At 39.7% G+C, this 17,657-nt stretch overlaps 1 protein-coding gene across 3 annotated transcripts in view; it reads right to left on the bottom strand.

Annotated features, from left to right (window-relative positions):
- Positions 1-3,411: 3,411 nt before the first annotated feature.
- CDC25C (cell division cycle 25C) overlaps positions 3,412-17,657 on the bottom strand; it is a 34,790-nt gene continuing 20,544 nt past the window's right edge. For 2 of the 3 annotated variants that reach the window (XM_077768719.1, XM_077768717.1), the window contains 7 exons: positions 10,933-11,085; positions 9,744-9,845; positions 8,456-8,539; positions 7,083-7,181; positions 6,397-6,530; positions 5,687-5,798; positions 3,412-5,492 (listed from right to left, as the gene is read on the bottom strand). In XM_077768719.1, the coding sequence (XP_077624845.1) occupies positions 5,343-5,492; positions 5,687-5,798; positions 6,397-6,530; positions 7,083-7,181; positions 8,456-8,539; positions 9,744-9,845; positions 10,933-11,085 (834 nt within the window). In that variant the 3' untranslated portion in view covers positions 3,412-5,342. The remainder of the gene's footprint in view (positions 5,493-5,686; positions 5,799-6,396; positions 6,531-7,082; positions 7,182-8,455; positions 8,540-9,743; positions 9,846-10,932; positions 11,086-17,657) is intronic. The other variant, XM_077768718.1, reaches the window with a different exon arrangement.

Consider the following 17,657-nt stretch of genomic DNA (forward strand, 5'->3'; position numbering starts at 1 on the left):
TCCCCATGGAATGGACCAGGAAGGCAGGAACAAGGTCAGACTGCTAGGTTGAGAGCAATCCCAACTCCATCTGTAACAGGCTGGCTTTTAGTGAGAATAAATGAGATGCCTGGAGCATCTTTCTGCCTGAGCAGTGGAGTAGAGAGCCTGACATCATTGGACCTTTAATGACGATGGGTAACCAAAGCTAGGGGAGAGATGATGAAACCTCTGCAAATAAATATGACTCCAACACTTATTTTGACAGCTTTTCCAACACATTCTCTCCCCACCAACCATGTCCTCTGTGACTGCCAACACCTGCTAGATAAGCAGCATTGCCTTTGGGAACCTTGTGGATAATGACAAATGAGCCAGTCCTTTCTAGAAAGGTGATGTTACTTGACTATCATTCAATTCAATAATGTCTTTTGTGACTGATTATGGGTTCAATTTTGTACCAGGTGCAAAAATGATTAAGAGACAAAACCTGGGGCGCCTGGGTGGCTTATTCGGTTAAGTGTCCGACTTTCGCTTAGGTCATGGTCTCGCAGTTCACCGGTTCGAGCCCTGCGTCGGGCTCTGTGCTGACTGCCAGCTCAGAGCCTGGAACCTATTTTGGATTCTGTGACTCCCTCTCTCTCTGACCCTCCTCTGTTCACGCTGTCGCTGTCTCTCTCTCTCTCTCTCCTAGAAATAAATAAAAAAAGATTAAAAAAAAAAAAGAGAGAGACAAAACCTGCCCTAGGAAGGGAAGCTTTGCAATCCACTGATTGGGCTCAAAGTTCTAAAAATCTTGCATCTTATTCCACTTCATTTTTAATCTTGGTTTTATGCCTTCTATCAAGCCCTCTCTCACTGGTAAGCTTTAATTCCTGCTGCTACCCTCACCTGAGATGTTAACAGTATGGTGAATAGAACACAAGCTTTATAGACCTTCTGGGTTCAACACATTCTGGATGACCATGGGCACAGCACTTAATTTTTCTGGGCTTCAGTTTCTTCATCTGTAAAATTAATAATAGTACCTACTTCATGTAACAGTTGTGAGGATTATACAAGTAAATATTGAGTAAAGACTTTAGCATAGTACCTGGCACAGAGCAAGCACTGAATAAATGGTATCATTCCAGGTGGCATGCAGAAGTTGGCCAACCCCCCACCACCAGACTTGCTGCTTTGGAGCTGGAGTCTATAGTACTTCTTCTCTTTGCCAGAGTGCTTATAGGGATGGGAAAAAAGGAAATTGTTTTCTATATTGTCAGTCTTTGTTTTTTTAAATGTTTTATTTATTTAGAGAGAGAGCACATTCCCATAAGCAGGGGTGATAGAGGGAAAGAGAGAGAGAGAGAGAGAGAGAGAGAGAGAGAGAGAGAGAATCCCAAGCAGGATCCATGCTCAGTGCAAAACCCAATATGGGGCTCAAACCCATGAGCCTTAAGATCATGACCTGAGCCAAATCAAGAGGTAGATGCTTAACCAACTGAGTCGCCCAGACGCCTCTACCTTGTCAGTCTCTTGAGGGCAAGGACAGTTTGTGAGATGAAGCCCTGTGGTTGGATTCTGTACTGACAGCACAGAGCCTGCTTGGGATTATCTCTCTTTGCCTCTCCGTGGCTTGCATGTGCACACACACACACACACACACACACTCCCTCTCAAGATAAATAAACTTCAAAAAAATAAAATGTTTACAAAAAATAATAGGGGTGCCTGGGTGGCTCAGTCGGTTAAGTGTTAGAATTTGGCACAGGTCATGATCTTGAAGTTTCTGAGTTTGAGCCCCACATTGGGCTCTCTACTGTCGGCATGGAGCCCACTTTGGATCCTCTGTCTCCCTCTCCCTCTGCCCCTCCCCTGCTCTTTCTCTAAAATAAATAAAATAAAAAGAAAAGGAATTAGTGTTTCTTTAACATTTGCATGAATTAAATGGGGAAAGAGAATCTTCCCTATCTCCTCCCATGTTATATTTATGATGAGGAAAGGAAAATGTTCCTGTCCTCTCTATGGCAAAGGTCAGAAAGATCCTGGGCTGAGACTGAAAACCATGTTTTTAGACTGAAAGATTTCCAATCTTCATTTCTTGACATTTTGATGAACAAATACCAACCAGTTAGTGTTAGTATAGAGGTGACCCACTATATACCTCATGCCAAGGTTTCTGGGCTGGAGTCTTAGTCCTTAACCTCATCTCCCAAGCCCAAGCAATCCTTATGGCCCTGACTTCTTAAGAAACTATAACTGAGGCACTCAATCACATATTTAACATGTAATACAGTGCCAACTCTAGAGAGGCACATTATTCTTTGTTGAGGATTTGGTAACAGCAAATCCATTCAGCATATGGTCTCTGGAGCCATACAGCCTGGGTTTAAATCCAAACGCCACCATTCATTACCTATGTGACCATTTTTTTTTTCCTAATTAAAAAAAAATTTTTTTTTATTTTGGAGAGAATGAGAGAGAGAGAGAGAGAGAGAGAATCTTAAGCAGGTTCCATGCTCAGAACAGAGGCCAACAGGGGATCATGACCTGAGCCAAAATCAAGAGTCATATGCTCAACCAAGTGAACCACCCAGGCGCCCCCATTAGCTGTGTGATCTTAAATATGTTACTGAATCCTTCTGTTTCTTTCTTTATCTGTAAAATATGCCTAATAATAAGACCTGCCTCACAGACTATTGTGAAAATTAAACTAGTTTATACATGAGTTCATAAAAAGTCGTGCATATAATAAGCACCTGAAAAATGTTAACTACTGTTATTATTCCTGAAAATAACATAAATCATATCGCATGGTACCTATGTGGTGGGAGGATATTACAAGAAATTATATAGGAAAATGGTGCCCTTTAGGCAAATGTAATTTTTCAAAAAGTAGATAACTACTTAAGCCCTAGTTTTTGTTTTGCAACTCAGAACTTCCACTTAATGAAGATTACTGTAAGCCCTGCTATAAATGTTCATAGCGCACTTTCAACAATAGCCAAATTACAGAAAGAGCCTAAAAGTCCATCAACTGATGAATGGATAAAGAAGATGTGGTTTATATATACAATGGAATACTACTTGGCAATGAGAAAGAATAAAATCCTGCCATTTGCAGCAAGGTGGATGAAACTGGAGAGTATTATGCTAAGTGAATTAAGTCAGTCAGAGAAAGATACACATTTTCACTCATATGTGGAACTTGAGAAACATAACAGAAGACCATGGGGGGAGGGGGAAAAATAGTTATATACAGAGAGGAAGGGAGGCAAAACATGAGACTGTTAAATACAGAGAACAAACTAAAGGTTGATGGGGGTGCAGGGGAGAGGGGAAAATGGGTGATGGGCATTGAGGAGGGCACTTGTTGGGATGAGCACTGGGTGTTGTATGTAAGCAATGAATTATGGGAATCTACCCCCAAAACCAAGAGTACACTGTATGTTAGCCAACTTGACAATAAATTGTATTTAAAAATAACAAAATAAAATGGGACTGAAAAAAAAAGATTACTGAAATGTGAACATGAGCACTAGTCTCTTCCCAGGTGGGGGTTTGGTTCTACTTTTCTGGGGAAAATGATCAGGAAATGACCCACTAGGTTAGGCAACAAGTAAGGGGCCTCCCTCCTCATACTTGGAAGTGGAGGTGCTTCAAACATTTTCTTCCTCAGGCTACTAGGAGTACCTATTTGCACGGGTAAGGATGTGGGGCTAGATAGAGGAGCAGTGTTGTCTCCTCACCCATCTGCACCTAATATGGCTGAAGCTTTTCTCTCCTTTCCTCTCAGCCCTTCTGAGCTCTGAGCTCAAGGGCTCAAGGAGAGGGCCAGAAAGATAGCTTTCTTAGGCAAAGAGAGGCAAGTGCAAGCAGTGGAGGCTGCAGGCTCCAGGAGCTGCCTTAGAGAATACAGCAGCGCCCTCTGCTGGAAGAGGAGGAGAAGCGCACTAGCAAACTTTGCAAACATCAGTCCAGCTCCTGCCCTTCTTCCCTTCCATTCACTTAAAAATTAAGTCTCTAGGCCCCAGAACCTGGGAAGATGTCACTTTTGTCTCTATTCTATCTCAGCCAGGCTTCAGAACCCTTTGTCCTTTTCCAGTCCTGGGCTAGCACTCCTATCATGTTAATGCAGGAGAATGACAATGTTCAGTGGCAATTCCACGGCCACCCCTGGCCATCATGCTGTATCTCACTATGAAGATAAAAGGCTGCTTGCCTTAAAGAGCTCTAAGAACGGAAAGCCTGGGATAATGCTGAAAAATACAGTTTAAAAGGTCTTCCTTAAGTCTAACTGCTCTTGGTTGCTACTTTTGTATCCTTTTATTCCTATATTCCGATAGCACAGATCTCTACTTCCAACTATCCCAAGTCCTAAACTTATCTCTGTGAAATGTGAAATCAAGTGGAGAAAAGAGTGTGGGAAATGAGAAAAGTCAAAACTCCATTTAGATTAGAGACAAGGAATCTTTTTGAGCCCAACTCAGAGCTATAACTTGCCTTAGAGATGCCAATCATCTTAGTTTTCTGAGCCTACTTATCACAGCGTACTGAATATGGGGGACACTTTAGGTAACTCATACCTTGGAATGGTCTAAGAAAGGATAGCCAGGATATTGCTGGACAATGCAGTTTAAAAGGTTTCCTTAATTCTAGAGCAGTGGTTCTCAAATCTTGGTGTGCATCAGAATCACATGAAAGGGAAATTTTAAAACCCCGAATTCTGAGCCCCAACTCAGAGGTTTTGTTTTAGTGTGTGATGAGGCCTGAAAATTTACATTTCAAAGAAGTTCAGAGGATGCCTATGGTCCAGGGCTCAAACTTTGAGAACCACTGGTCTAGAGAAAAGCACCTTGCCCTCAGCTATAAATCAAGATGGTTACACCTTTGTCTAAAGGGGTCTAATTTGGTGATCTCTTCCTTATAAAGATCTAGGAGGAGACTAGCCTCACAATCAAATCTCTCATTCTATAGTGTTTATTTTCCCATTTAAGAGAAAGAGAGAGAGGGAAACAAAGAAGAAAGTACAGAGAAAGAAGATGTGCAACTATCTTGCATGGGCAGAAGCTCAGGGAGAGAAAGAGCTGGCTGGCTTGTGAGAATAAACTAACTGGGAAGAAAATGTAACTACTTGCTGAAGCAACACAAATCTCTTCTGAACCCAAAGCCTTCTAAAGCCAGCTTGGAGACTTAATCACCAGTCAGCAGCTCTGCTAAAACCAACCCCAGGCCTGGAATTTCATTAGCTTGGCAGCCTGTTGGTTCACAGACATCTTTTAACAATCTTGGGTTTTGTCACATATAACACAGCCTCTTTCTGTTCAGGGTTTCTACAGTGTCTTTGGGTGACTTCTAAGCAGGAAACCACTGATCGAATGTCATGGGCTCACATCCTTCGCCAGTAAGGCAATCTGCTCGTGCAGCTGCCGCTCCCCTTCCCATGCTTTGCTCTGGCTTCGACATCTCAGCAGCTCAGCCTTATGGTCTTGGTGATGCATAGGGCAGTAGCTCTGTGGTTCACACAGTTCCTGAAAGGCAGGGGACAAAGTAAGGGACACTCCAGTCTCCACAACTCTGCCTACTAACGGAGACACTGCTAGTAGTAGCTAAGAAAAAGCAGCAGTTTCTTCTCAAAGGGCTTTGCAGGTCCTGGAAATTGCATGCTAAAGTTGGCTCCCCCAAGTCCTAGCTCTCCTGTTTCCCCACATGCCCCATTCTTTACCATATATTCTGGAAAGAAGTCTCTGTAGCCCCCTTTGAGGATATATAGCTCTGGGTAGTACAGTGCAGGATACGGGTTCAGAGCTCTGTCCTCTTCTCTCAGAGAGCGACACCTTTAGAGAAAACCCAGAGGTGGGTGGGGTGGAAAGAAACAAGGTCAGGATTCCATGGAATATTCACTGGGGAAGGGAACAAAGAATAGACTATGGGTAACCCAAAAGGACCTCCAAATCTCACTGTTTGCAAAATAAGATTCAAGTAGTCACTCTTTCTCTTCTCCTTTGCTATCTCATTCCCAATCTTTTTTCCTTCACTGCTCCCAACTTTAAAAAAAAAAAAAAATTTTTTTTAAAGTTTATTTTGATGGTGGGAGGAGAGACAGAGAGAGAGGGAGAGAGAATCCCAAGCAGGCCCCATGCTGTCAGTGGGGGAGCCTGATGCGGGGCTCCAGCCCACAAACCATGAGATCATGACCTGAGTGAAAACCAAGAGTCAGCCACTCAGGCACCCCCCTGCTCCAAACTTTTAAATTGTAGAAACCTTTTCTTCCACTTCCCTAACCTTTAAACTGCAATGGAAATTATGCATGCATGCATGCATGCATTTATTCATTCCAGTCTCAGTCTGAACTAGTCTGGGAAGGTTCCCTGGTTTTAACTCCCAATTCAAGGTCCATTTCCAACACCCGCCCTACCCCACGTAGACACTCACATTCGAGGACCCCTTTCTGAGGAGAATTCACAGTGGAACACGATGATTATTCTTTTCTGGGAGTCCAGAGGGATAGTAGGCTTCTTCAGAAAGAAGTTATATAGTTCTTCCTGACTGTACAAATTTAAGGCTCCCTGTAGAAGAATTTTAGTAAGTACTGTATTTCCTTAAGTGCCTATGGACAGTTCCAACACTTAGAAATAACTGGGATACCATATTCGGATATTTGGGCCAGAAAGTCTAGACCAGAAGCACTTTTGGGGCATAGATCTAATTATATCTCTGGGTCTATCTCCAAGGTCTGGCAGAGAGCTTGGTATGTAGTAGGTATTCAATAAATGTCTGTAGAACTGACTACCCCCCACCCCTAACATGTAGGAATCATTGTGAGGAATGTCTATGAGTATCTGCAAAGTACTTCTGAATCCTTGCATTAATATTTTAATTCCAAGTAGGAGCCCTTGGCTCCAACAAAATAGAGGGAGATTGGTCTAGGAGAAAAAGGGAAAGTAAATTGCTCAACGTACACAGAATTAGAATAGGAATGAGGACTTGCAGCCTTGATGTGTTCCAAATGTATAACCTCTGCCCTGGTTCTGGAGTTCATAGGGCTTTTGTCCATAGACTCTGCTTACTAAAAAGCTACCTCCAGCCCCACCCAACTAATGTCCCCTATGTAACCTCACCTGGATGTGTCCTCCCAAGTACTCATATGGATAACGGCAATCAATGATATAAAACTTCTCAATCAGACTCTGGAACTTCCCTGACAGTAAGGCAGCCACCTGCACAGAAACAATGACTGAACATTCTGTTCCCAGTTACTCCAAGGAAGAGAAGAGCCATTCACACAGTTCATGATCTGTACTCCCTTTAGTCACCCAGCATTCCACTGTATCCTCGCCCTCCAAAGGCCCCTTATATTTGAAATGGAGCAATGGTTGCAACTCTACCCCTCATTCAAGAGGATAAAATAGGAAATGGTCTTTTTGGAACACCAAAATAGCTAGTAGTGCCAAGACACCAGAGAAAACTGTATTCAAGTCACTCATCTGGACACAGGCATGGCTGCATTGAGCCTCTCAGAAGACACCTAAGGACTTCTGCAGTGGTATAGGGAGCAGTTAATGATTCCGACTTTGCAAGAAGAAATGGGAAATGCTTCCCCATGCTCCATTGTAAAGGAAGAAAGTAAATCTTTCAGGAAAAGATATGCAAGGAAAGGGTTGATATCCTTAAGCTACTTGTAGCAGTGTAAATTGGTTCAACCTTTCTGGAACAAAGTTTGTAAATGTAAGTGTAGTTACACTTGACTCAATAATTTCTATCCCAACATCTTTAGTGAACAGAAAAGTATGCAAAGATGTGGCACAACAATATCCATCTCTGCGTTCATTATTTTAGGTGATCAAAATGTTACAAATAACTTAAGTATTCATAATAGCGGTTTGGTTAAATTATACATGCCAATATAATAGAATACTATATAGTACATTGAAAGGATAATAGAGACTTTTTTATTGAAGTAGAAACATGTTGACAATGTCTTGCTAAGCTACCTTCAAAACGTATCAAAGCCAACATGTTCATTATGATCCCATTTTTATCAAAGATATTCCAGAATAAAATCTGGAAGGCCATAAGGAAAATATTACTAGTGGTTATCTCCAGTGACAAGACTATGGGTAGAGTTACCAAATGATTATTGTACAAACTAGGACACCTTTGAGAGTGAAAGAAAGTACTATAAATAATCACCCCACACTGCAAGGTGTCAATGGGATTGTAACATCTCAACCAAGATGTAAGTTTGCCCAAACTGAGTGATTTTGACTTGTTTCCTGCCCTCCCTTCCTTCATTGTTTTCTTTGTTTCATAACAATTTTATATCATTTGTTTAATTAAAAATAAAGGCAAAAGAATGAAATAAATGGGAATCCTTTAACACAGCTTCATTTGAATGAGGAGCCTGTGTGAGTGAACATAATGAAAGAAATATAATAGAAGTGGAGATTTTAGGGACAGAACAGACCAGATGGTAGCTTATGTAACCAGTTACCATCTCCAGAAGTCTGCTTACTGTCTCTGGGTTGATATACTTCAGATCTTGGTGTCTCCCTGACACGGTTGGCAGCACACACACCTAGAAATACCCAAGAGGTGAAATAACAGTAAGTTTTCTATACCCCAATTTGAGATCAAAGACCCCAAACTGTCCTTTTTTCCAACTCACCTTTAAAACCCCAGATGCCTTCAAAACAATCAAGAGTCTCTATACCTTGCATATGTAACAATCCATTTCTAAGAAGTGATTCTAAGGAACTAATTAAGGATGTGTACAAAGTTTTAGATTTAGCTACAAATATGTCCACCTTGGTATAGTTCAAAAGGAAAAATTGTAAAAGTAAGTATCTTACAAGAACAGCTTTATCAAGAAATTATGGGCAGGGCCACCTGGCTGGCTTAATTGGTAGAGCATATGACTCTTGACCTCAGAATTGTGAGTTCAAGTCGACAGTGGGTGTGGAGATTACTTAAAAATACAAAAATAAAAATATTTTTAAAAAATTATGGGAAGCCAAATTAAAAAAAAAAATACTATACTATTAAAAATTATGAAATGCTGTTGGGGTGCCTGAGTGGCTCAGTTGGTTAAGAATCTGACTCTTGATTTCAGCTCAGGTAATGATCTCATGGTTCATGGGTTCGAGTCCCATGTCGGGCTTTGTGCTGACAGCATGGAGCCTGCTTGGGATTCTCTCTCTTCCTCTCTCTCTGCCCCTTCCCTACTCTCACCCAATCTCTAAGTAAACATTTAAAAATTTTTTGAAATGATTAAACAGAACTGTTTATTGACATGAAAAGATATATTTGATATATTAAATGAGGAAGAAAAAACCCAGTACATCATAAAACAGCATAAATTATTTTTTGTGAAAAAATAAAAATATGTATTTGTGTATGTGCATGTGTGTTTATGAAAACACAGAGAAAAAAGTCTAGAGGAATAGATTCCAAGATGTTGATAAAATTTGAGGTATATTGCATTTTCTACTTTTTCTGTAATGACCAAGTATTATTTACATAATTTTAAAAGATATTTTAAAAAGAAAAAAGTAAAAAGCCTCACATTTCCCCACTGTTTTGGATTTTCCCAGAATTAATAAAAAATACTTTTTCACTGGAAAGACTTAGGGTCTAGATTTATCACAATAGCACCTTCCGGTTATCAAATAGTAGTTGGTAAGGATGCATGATTAAACCTAGTGTCCTCTGTAAGCAAAGAAAAAAAGAAGATTCAAGTCCAAAATGATTCAATGAAATATAGGATGAGGATAACCACTCACCTTGGAGAAATCACCAGTCAGAGACCCCTGGTTAGATTCTTCCTCCAGCATCTGAGTAATATTAACATCACAGAGAGAGACTGTCTTCTTTAGACCTAAGCCCTGAAGATGACAAGATTCCCCCCACACCGATTCCTCATGTTCAGTTTTAAAACCAGGGGAGGGAAAGAGTGGAGACTTATTACTATTGTGCAATAAAAAGTATGTTTTGGGACACCTGGGTGGCTTAGGCAGTTAAATGTCTGACTTTGGCTAGGGCCATGATCTCACTGTTTGTGGGTTCAAATCCCACATTAGGCTCTGTGCTAATGGCTGGAGTCTGGAACATGCTTCAGATTCTGTTTTATGTTAGAAAACATGTACTTTTGTAATACCACTTTAATAAAAGAAAAAAAAACTGCATCAGGAAAAGGGTCTGGAAGAACATACACCAGCTAACAACAATTATCTCTGGCCTATGAGATTATGGGCATTTCACAACAGCTTCTGTTTTCATTTTTTTTTTTAAATGTTGATTCATTTTTGAGAGACAGAGAAAGACACAGCATGAGTCGAGGAGGGACAGAGACACAGAGAGGGAGATAGATAATCTGAAACAGTCTCCAGGCTCTGAGTTGTCAGAGCCCTGATGCGGGGCTTGAAATCACAAACTGCGAGATAGTAACCTGACATGAAGTTGGACGTTCAACTGACTGAGCCACACAGGCACCCCTCACAACAGCTTCTTTTGTTTACATGAAATTTATGTACTATCATACAGTTATTTTATAAAATAGCCAAATGTATTTAGATTTTTTTTTTAAAGGAGAAGCAGGGAATAGGGGCTAAGTTTTTCAAAAGTTGCTTGCCACTAAACCAATGTGTTCCATGATGCTATTTCTGTCAGCATGCAGTTAAAACAGCAGTAAATATCCTTACCATTCAAGATTCCCTATATCCTCTCAGATCTTAATAAAGAAAGTTGGGAAGACAGTAGGCCAACGTCATTTCAAAAAGTATAATATAAAAGATATTTACTGTTAAATAGTTTATACATGGATGCAGATGTAAAAAGATAAGACAAAAGAGATAAAAAGCAAAAGAATGAGAGAAAGAAGACACAGAAGATATACTAAAGCAATCCTCATACCAAAACAGCAGAAAAGACAACAAGAGGATTAAACAGATTCTCATCTTAAAAAGTTCTTACCTTCCTGAATTCTTTGTGGCGAGAACAATACTCCCGTTTTACTTTATCCTGTACGGGATTGTTCTTGAATTTTACCACCTGCTTCAGTCTTGGCCTGTTCAGAGTCTCTGGCAATGAAGGGGAGCGATATAAGGAGCTTCTATTCAGAGATGCCTGTATGGGAATATCAACCCCACATGTTCTTACTCCTCTAAGTGTGTCTGTAGGCCAGCAGTGTGAATATCTACAGGGAGCTTGTTAGAAATGAAGAATCCTAGATATTGAGCCTGACCCCAGACTGAATTAAAATCTGCACTTTAGCAAGCTGCCCAAGTGATTTCTAGCAACCCTCAAGTTTGATAGGCAAAACCTTAGGTCAGCAACCACTCTTCCCCTCATTAACATCTTTCTCCTCAGACTGCATGATGTTTCATCTCCCCCAGATATATTAACTCAAAGCCAAACCAAATTCACCATGTGACTATCTTATATTCACCAATTCTTGTAAGAGGAAGCAAAAGCAAACTCAGTTCCTTTAGACAAGGGAAAAAACAAATGAACCTAATCCCACAATTTCTCTATAGGATCCTAAGACTCTGACAATCAAGATTTAAGGACCCTAATAAAACTGAGGATGACAAACCAGAAAGGTCAGCCTGGGTGAAAAAATACTAAGCAGCAAGAGTATGTGTCATTGTTTTTGGTAGTAGTTTCTTAGAGGGACAGAGAAAAAAATATCACTCAGCCTTCTTACAAAGGGAGTTGTTAGTGGGAAAGAAAAATAGCAAAATAAGCATCCTGCAAGGGAAAAGGGAACACTAGAATCTAATACCAGGATGACCATTATAGGATTGATATTATGAAGCCCATCAGGAAAAAAAAGGGACTAAACACCATGAAGAACTAACCTTGGAGTTACTGGCCCAGACTAAAGTGCTACAGGATGAACTACTGTCTCCTTGAAAGCCATGATGTGGGTGTTATAACCCCAGGCAGAGGGATATATTAAATGACCTCTGATAACAACTTTCAACTAATCTAAGACTCTCTAAAAAAAAATTTTTTTTTAAGTAAACTCTGTGCCCAACATGGGGGTCCAAATCACAACCTAGAGATCAAGAAAGAGTCCCATGTTTTACTTACTGAGCCAGCCAGGTACCCCTCAGCTAATCCAAGATTCTTATCCTCTGTTCCCAGATACCTTCTATCTCTGGCCTAGATAAAAGCCAAAAGTTCCTACTTTATACACTCACCTCACTAACTGCTATGGGTTGATTTAGAGCTATAACGAGAGCTGTAACTAGAAGACAAGTTGATAGTCAATGGTTTCTGGGAGAATAAAATAAGAACATCAAAATTTTATTTTATAACTATATCTATTACAGTGTTTGTCACATCCATGGTCCCATCTAAGGAAAATTCCATTGTTCATGGTACCTGCTGATGATGTAGTTCACATTTTACATACCAATATTTTACAGTCTTTTTCCCTTGGTTTCCTGTCAGTCAACTCCCTACGTCCCTATAACCTTGCCCAGACCACTGACGGGCCCATATTGCTGGTTCAACACACCAATTTAGTGCCTAGAATATGTAAAAATAATCTGGGCCAATTAGGTTCTCTCTCCTGGGAGTCTAACTTAGAAAATGGCAAAATAATTGGGCGGCAATAGAAGCCAAAGCTTAAAAGGAAGAAGCCAAGAGATAACAGTCAAGGCCATGAGGCCAATGATGAATGCATGGATGAACCCAAGTTATAGTGGCAGAAGGTATGTGGTAAAGGAATGAGGAAAAGGCTACCCAGACTTCTTGACCCAAATAACTTCAATTTTGCCCTCAGAAAAAGCCAGGAGAAAGCCAGATCAGAATTTTAAATGGGATGGCCTTAGTGCAATCTGTTTCTTTTAACAATAAGAACCTCCCTAGAATACACCAAATTATTAAGCTAGGGCTCATTTTTAAGTTTGGAATGGGGGTGCCTGGGTGGCTCAGTCGGTTGAATGTCTGGCTTCAACTCAGGTCATGACCTTGCGGTCTGTGGGTTCGAGCCCCACGTCGGGCTCTGTGCTGACAGCTCAGAGCCTGGAGCCTGCTTCGGATTCTGTGTCTCCCTCTCCATCTTCCCCTCCCTTTCTTGTGCTCTGTCTCTCACTGCTTCTCAAAAGTAAATAAACATTGGGGTGCCTGGGTGGCTCAGTCGGTTGAGCATCTGATTTCAGCTCAGGTCATGATCTCATCGTTCATGGGTTGGGTTCGAGCCCCGCGACAGGCTCTGTGCTGACAGCTAGCTCAGAGCCTGGAGGCTGTTTTGGATTCTGTGTCTCCCTCTCTCTCTGACCCTCCCATGCTCATGCAGTCTCTCTCTCAGAAATAAATTTTTTTTAAATTTTAAAAATAAACATTAAAAAAATAAATAAAAGTTTGGAATGAATGAGCTACTAAGGGAAATGTATCCATTTTTTAATAGTATATCTAAGAAATCTTTACCTAATCTAAGGTCACAGAAATTTTCTGTTTTTTTCTTCAGATTTTTAAAAAAATGTTTATTTATTTCTGAGAGAGAGAGAGAGCGCAGGGGAGAGGCAGAGAGAGAGGGAGACACAGAATCCGAAGCAGGCTCCAGGCTGTCAACACAAAGCCCGACATGGGGCTCGAACCCACAAACTGTGAGATCATGATCTGAGCTGAAGTTGGACGCTTAACTGACTGAGCTACCCAGGTGCCCCTCTTCAGATGTTTTATAGTTTGAGATTTTACGTTTAGGTCTATTATCTGTTTTATGCTAATCTCTATATATGGCATGAGGTATGGATTAAGGTTTTTGTTTTTCATATAGATTTTCAATTGCTCCAGCACAATTTATTGAAAAGACAGTGTTTTCTCCATTTAATTGCTTTTGTATCTTGGTCTAATTATCAACTGGCCATATATGCATGGGTTTATTTCTTGAATCTCTATTCTCTTGCATTGATGCTTTAGGTTTCTGGTAGGTATTATGGTGATAACGAAGGTGATAAACATCTATTTGGGTTTCATATAATCAAAAGCAAGAATCCAGAAAAAAATGACAGCAGAAAACTAACAAACAGAAATAGTCACTACTTTTCTGACAGTCTTTCCAACACATTTATATTAAAACAAATGGCAATTTACTGCAAAGAGCATACATGCTTGGTCACAAAAACATGATGATACTTTAGTTTTGTCACACTAGTCAAAATTTCCCAGTTCTCAGAAGCAGTGTGGGGAGAACCAAGGACCAGGTAGCCTTGATGGCACTCAATATCTACCTATTAGTGATTTTCCTTCTTTAAGGAATCAGTAAACACTTTCACTATCGGGGAGTTTTAAGCATGGAAAAGGCCAAGAAGAAGAAAAGGAAACTTGCTAAGCTTGATTTTACCTGCAGATTTTATAAAAAGGTCTAACTGAATAATTATTGTTTTGTAAACTGAGAAGGCATCACCATTTCTTCATGGCCTACACATTCTTCTATATGAATAGACTTGGCTTCTGGTCTTGTCAAAGTTATCAGCAATCTTCATGTCACTGTATCTTTTAGACATACATCTTTCTGAACTTCACAGTAGCTTCCATGGAGTTGGCTACTGCCTTCTTCCTTGGCTTCAAGGTACCTTCTAGTTTAGTTTAGGGCCAGTACAGGGAGCCCCTGAACTAAAAGAACCGTGATGCTTCTGCCTCTCTGTTGCTCCTTCTCAGTCTTCTTTGTTGGGCCTCTTCACTGCCAAACCTCTAATAGATGTTGGATGAGGGTTAGGTCCTGGCCCTTTTATATCCCCTCACTTTTGCCTTAGATGATTTTTTTTTCTACCTGTGAATTCAAATTTTTGCTCTATAGTGATGACTCCCAAATGTCTATTTCCAATCAAGACTTCTCTTACTTCCAGATTTCTATATCCACATACTTCCTTGGCAATTCTGAGTACCTACGAGGGGACATAGCAGTGAATAAGGGAGCTGAAGAAACAAAGAAATATATTATGTGCTCTTATGTAGTGGTAAATTCTGTAAGTAAAAAATAAAGAAGGATGCAAAGATAGTTAATTTATTTGGGTTGGAAAGCTTGTCAGGAAAGGCCTTTCTGATAGGTAACATATGTGGGAAAATGAGACTGAATTGATGGAAAAAATCCTGTGTTAACTACAGGAAGAATGTTCCAGGCAGAAACAACAACAAATGCAAAGGCCCTGGTAAGAATAGCAAGGCCAGTAACGGCCACATTTATTATGGCACCATCTTTAGAAAGCTCACAAACTAGCTGAAGCAGTATTATGAACCAACTAAACTGAACAGACATTACAGAACACTGTACCAAACAACTGAACATACATTCTTCTCAAATACACATGAAATATTCGCCAGGACAGACAATGTCCTAGGTCATAAGACAAGCGTCAATAAATACTAAGGGACTGAAATCATACAAAGTATGTTCTCTGACCACAATGGATTAATCAGAAATGAGAAACAGAAAAAAAAAAAACCAAAACAAAACCCTGGGAAATTCACAAATTAGGTGGAAATTAAACAACATACTCCTAAATAACCATTGGGTCAATGAAGATCTCAAGGGAAATTAGAAAATACTTTTGGATGAATAAAAATCAAGGCATAATATACCAAAATTTAGTTAAGGACACAGCGAAAGTAGTGCTTAGGTGAAAATTTATAGTTGTAAAGACCTATAACAGAAAAAAAGGAATAACCTCAAGACAAGGACCTAACCTTCCATCAAAAAGGAAACTAAATCCAAACAAGAAGAAGCAAGGAAATAAAGATTAGAGCAAAAACTTAGTGAAGTAAAGAACAGAAAAGAGAAAACAACAGAACCAAAAGTTGATTTTTTGAAAAGATCAACAAAATTGATAAACTTTTACGTAGACTGACCAAGAAAAAAAAGACAGAAGACTCAAATTACTAAAATTAGGAATGAAAGAATGGACATTACTAGCAATTTTTTCAGAAATAAAAAAAAGATTATAGGGGGATATTATGAACAACTACATACCAATGAATGAGAAAACTTAGATTAAATGGGCAAATTCCTAAAAAGACAAAAACTACTGAAACCAACTCAAGAAGGAATAGAAAATACGACTAGACCTACAAAAAATAAAGATTGAATTAGTAATTTTATAACTTCCCACAAAAAAAAGCCCAGGTCCTGATGGCTTCACTGGTGAATTTGGCCTAACATTAAAAAAGCAAAAAACAAACAAACAAAAAACCCAATTCTACCCAAACTCTTCCAGAAAACTGAAAAAGAGAAAATTCTTTCCAAATGATGACAGCATTACACTGATATCAATATTTCAGACATTACAGGGAAAACAAAACAATAAATATCAGAATCTGTCATGAGCATGGATGCAAAAATTCTCAGTAAAATTTCAGTAAATCAAATCCGACAGTATGTAGAAAGGATAATACATGATGACCAAGTAAGGATATCACCTGCATGCAAGGTTGTTTAACATTCTAAGATCAATGTAATTAACCACATTAATAAGTTAAAAAAAAGAAAACTCCTAAGATCATCTCAATAGATGCAGAAAAAGCATGTGACAAAATCTTTTCTGTTCCTGCTAAAATTTCTCAGCAAATTCAGAATAAAAAGGAACATCCTCAGCCTAATAAAGGGCATCTCAAGAAACCCATATACTCAACAGAGAAAAAACTGGATGCCCTTCCCATAAGATCAGGTACAAGGCAAAGTGTTCTAAATAATTTCTAAGATTGCAAAGGAATCCTAATACCAAAAAATTTGTCAAGTATTAATCTAGGAGAAAGGGAGAAGCTGGCAATTCAGGAAGGAAAAAGAGAGGGCAGATTACTGCAGGAGCAGACAAGAGGAGATGCTTCCAAGTGAGTCAGGATTTTTGCAAAATCTTTACAATGGCCTACAAGGCCCTCCATGACCTGTCCTTCTTACTACCTACACTCTGCCCCACTCTGTACTTCCTAAATTTTCTCCAGCCATAGTAGCTTCTTGCTGGTCCATGGACATGCCAAGCACATTCCCACTTCAAAAGCATTGCATTTGCTTTTCCTTCTGCCTAGAAAAATTCATCCCTCCTGATATGTTTGTTTGGCACCTTCAACTGCTTCAGATGTCTGCTAAAACATCACTCTCAGAGACGTCTTCTCTAATCTTCGCAACCTATCAAAAATATCAACTCCCACTCTGCTCTAGCCCAATCCAAGTACTCCCTATTTTCTTTACTCTGCATTTTTACCATAGTCTTTTATCATCTGTCATATTATAAATGTATTTGTTTATAGATCTGCTTCCTCCTGACTAGAATGTAAGCTCTATGAGAGCACAGACTTTGTTGAGTTGTTGTGTTCACTATAGTATCCCCAGTTTTACCAAATTAATGAATCAAGTGTGGAGGGAGAGGGGCTACAGATGGGGGAGTGACACTTCATGCAGTATGATAAGAGGGATGGCACATTATATGGATAGGATAGCAGAAAGAATATTGTATTCGGTGAGAGAAAAAGGTAGTTTTCTTCTATTGCTTCTGTTTTTCTGAACAAAAACACTTTAATGGTTTTTTTTCAACATTTATTTATTTTTGAGAGAGAGAGCATGTGCTAGAGCACACACATGCATGTAGGGGGGGATGCGGGGTGGGGGGAAAGATCTGAAGTGGGCTCTGGGCTGACAGCAAAGAACCCAATGCAGGGTTCGAAATCACCAACTGTGAGATCATGACCTGAGC

The sequence above is a fragment of the Crocuta crocuta genome, unplaced genomic scaffold (assembly GCF_008692635.1).
Source record: "Crocuta crocuta isolate KB4526 unplaced genomic scaffold, BGI_CrCroc_1.0 scaffold64, whole genome shotgun sequence".
Lineage (NCBI taxonomy): Eukaryota > Metazoa > Chordata > Mammalia > Carnivora > Hyaenidae > Crocuta > Crocuta crocuta.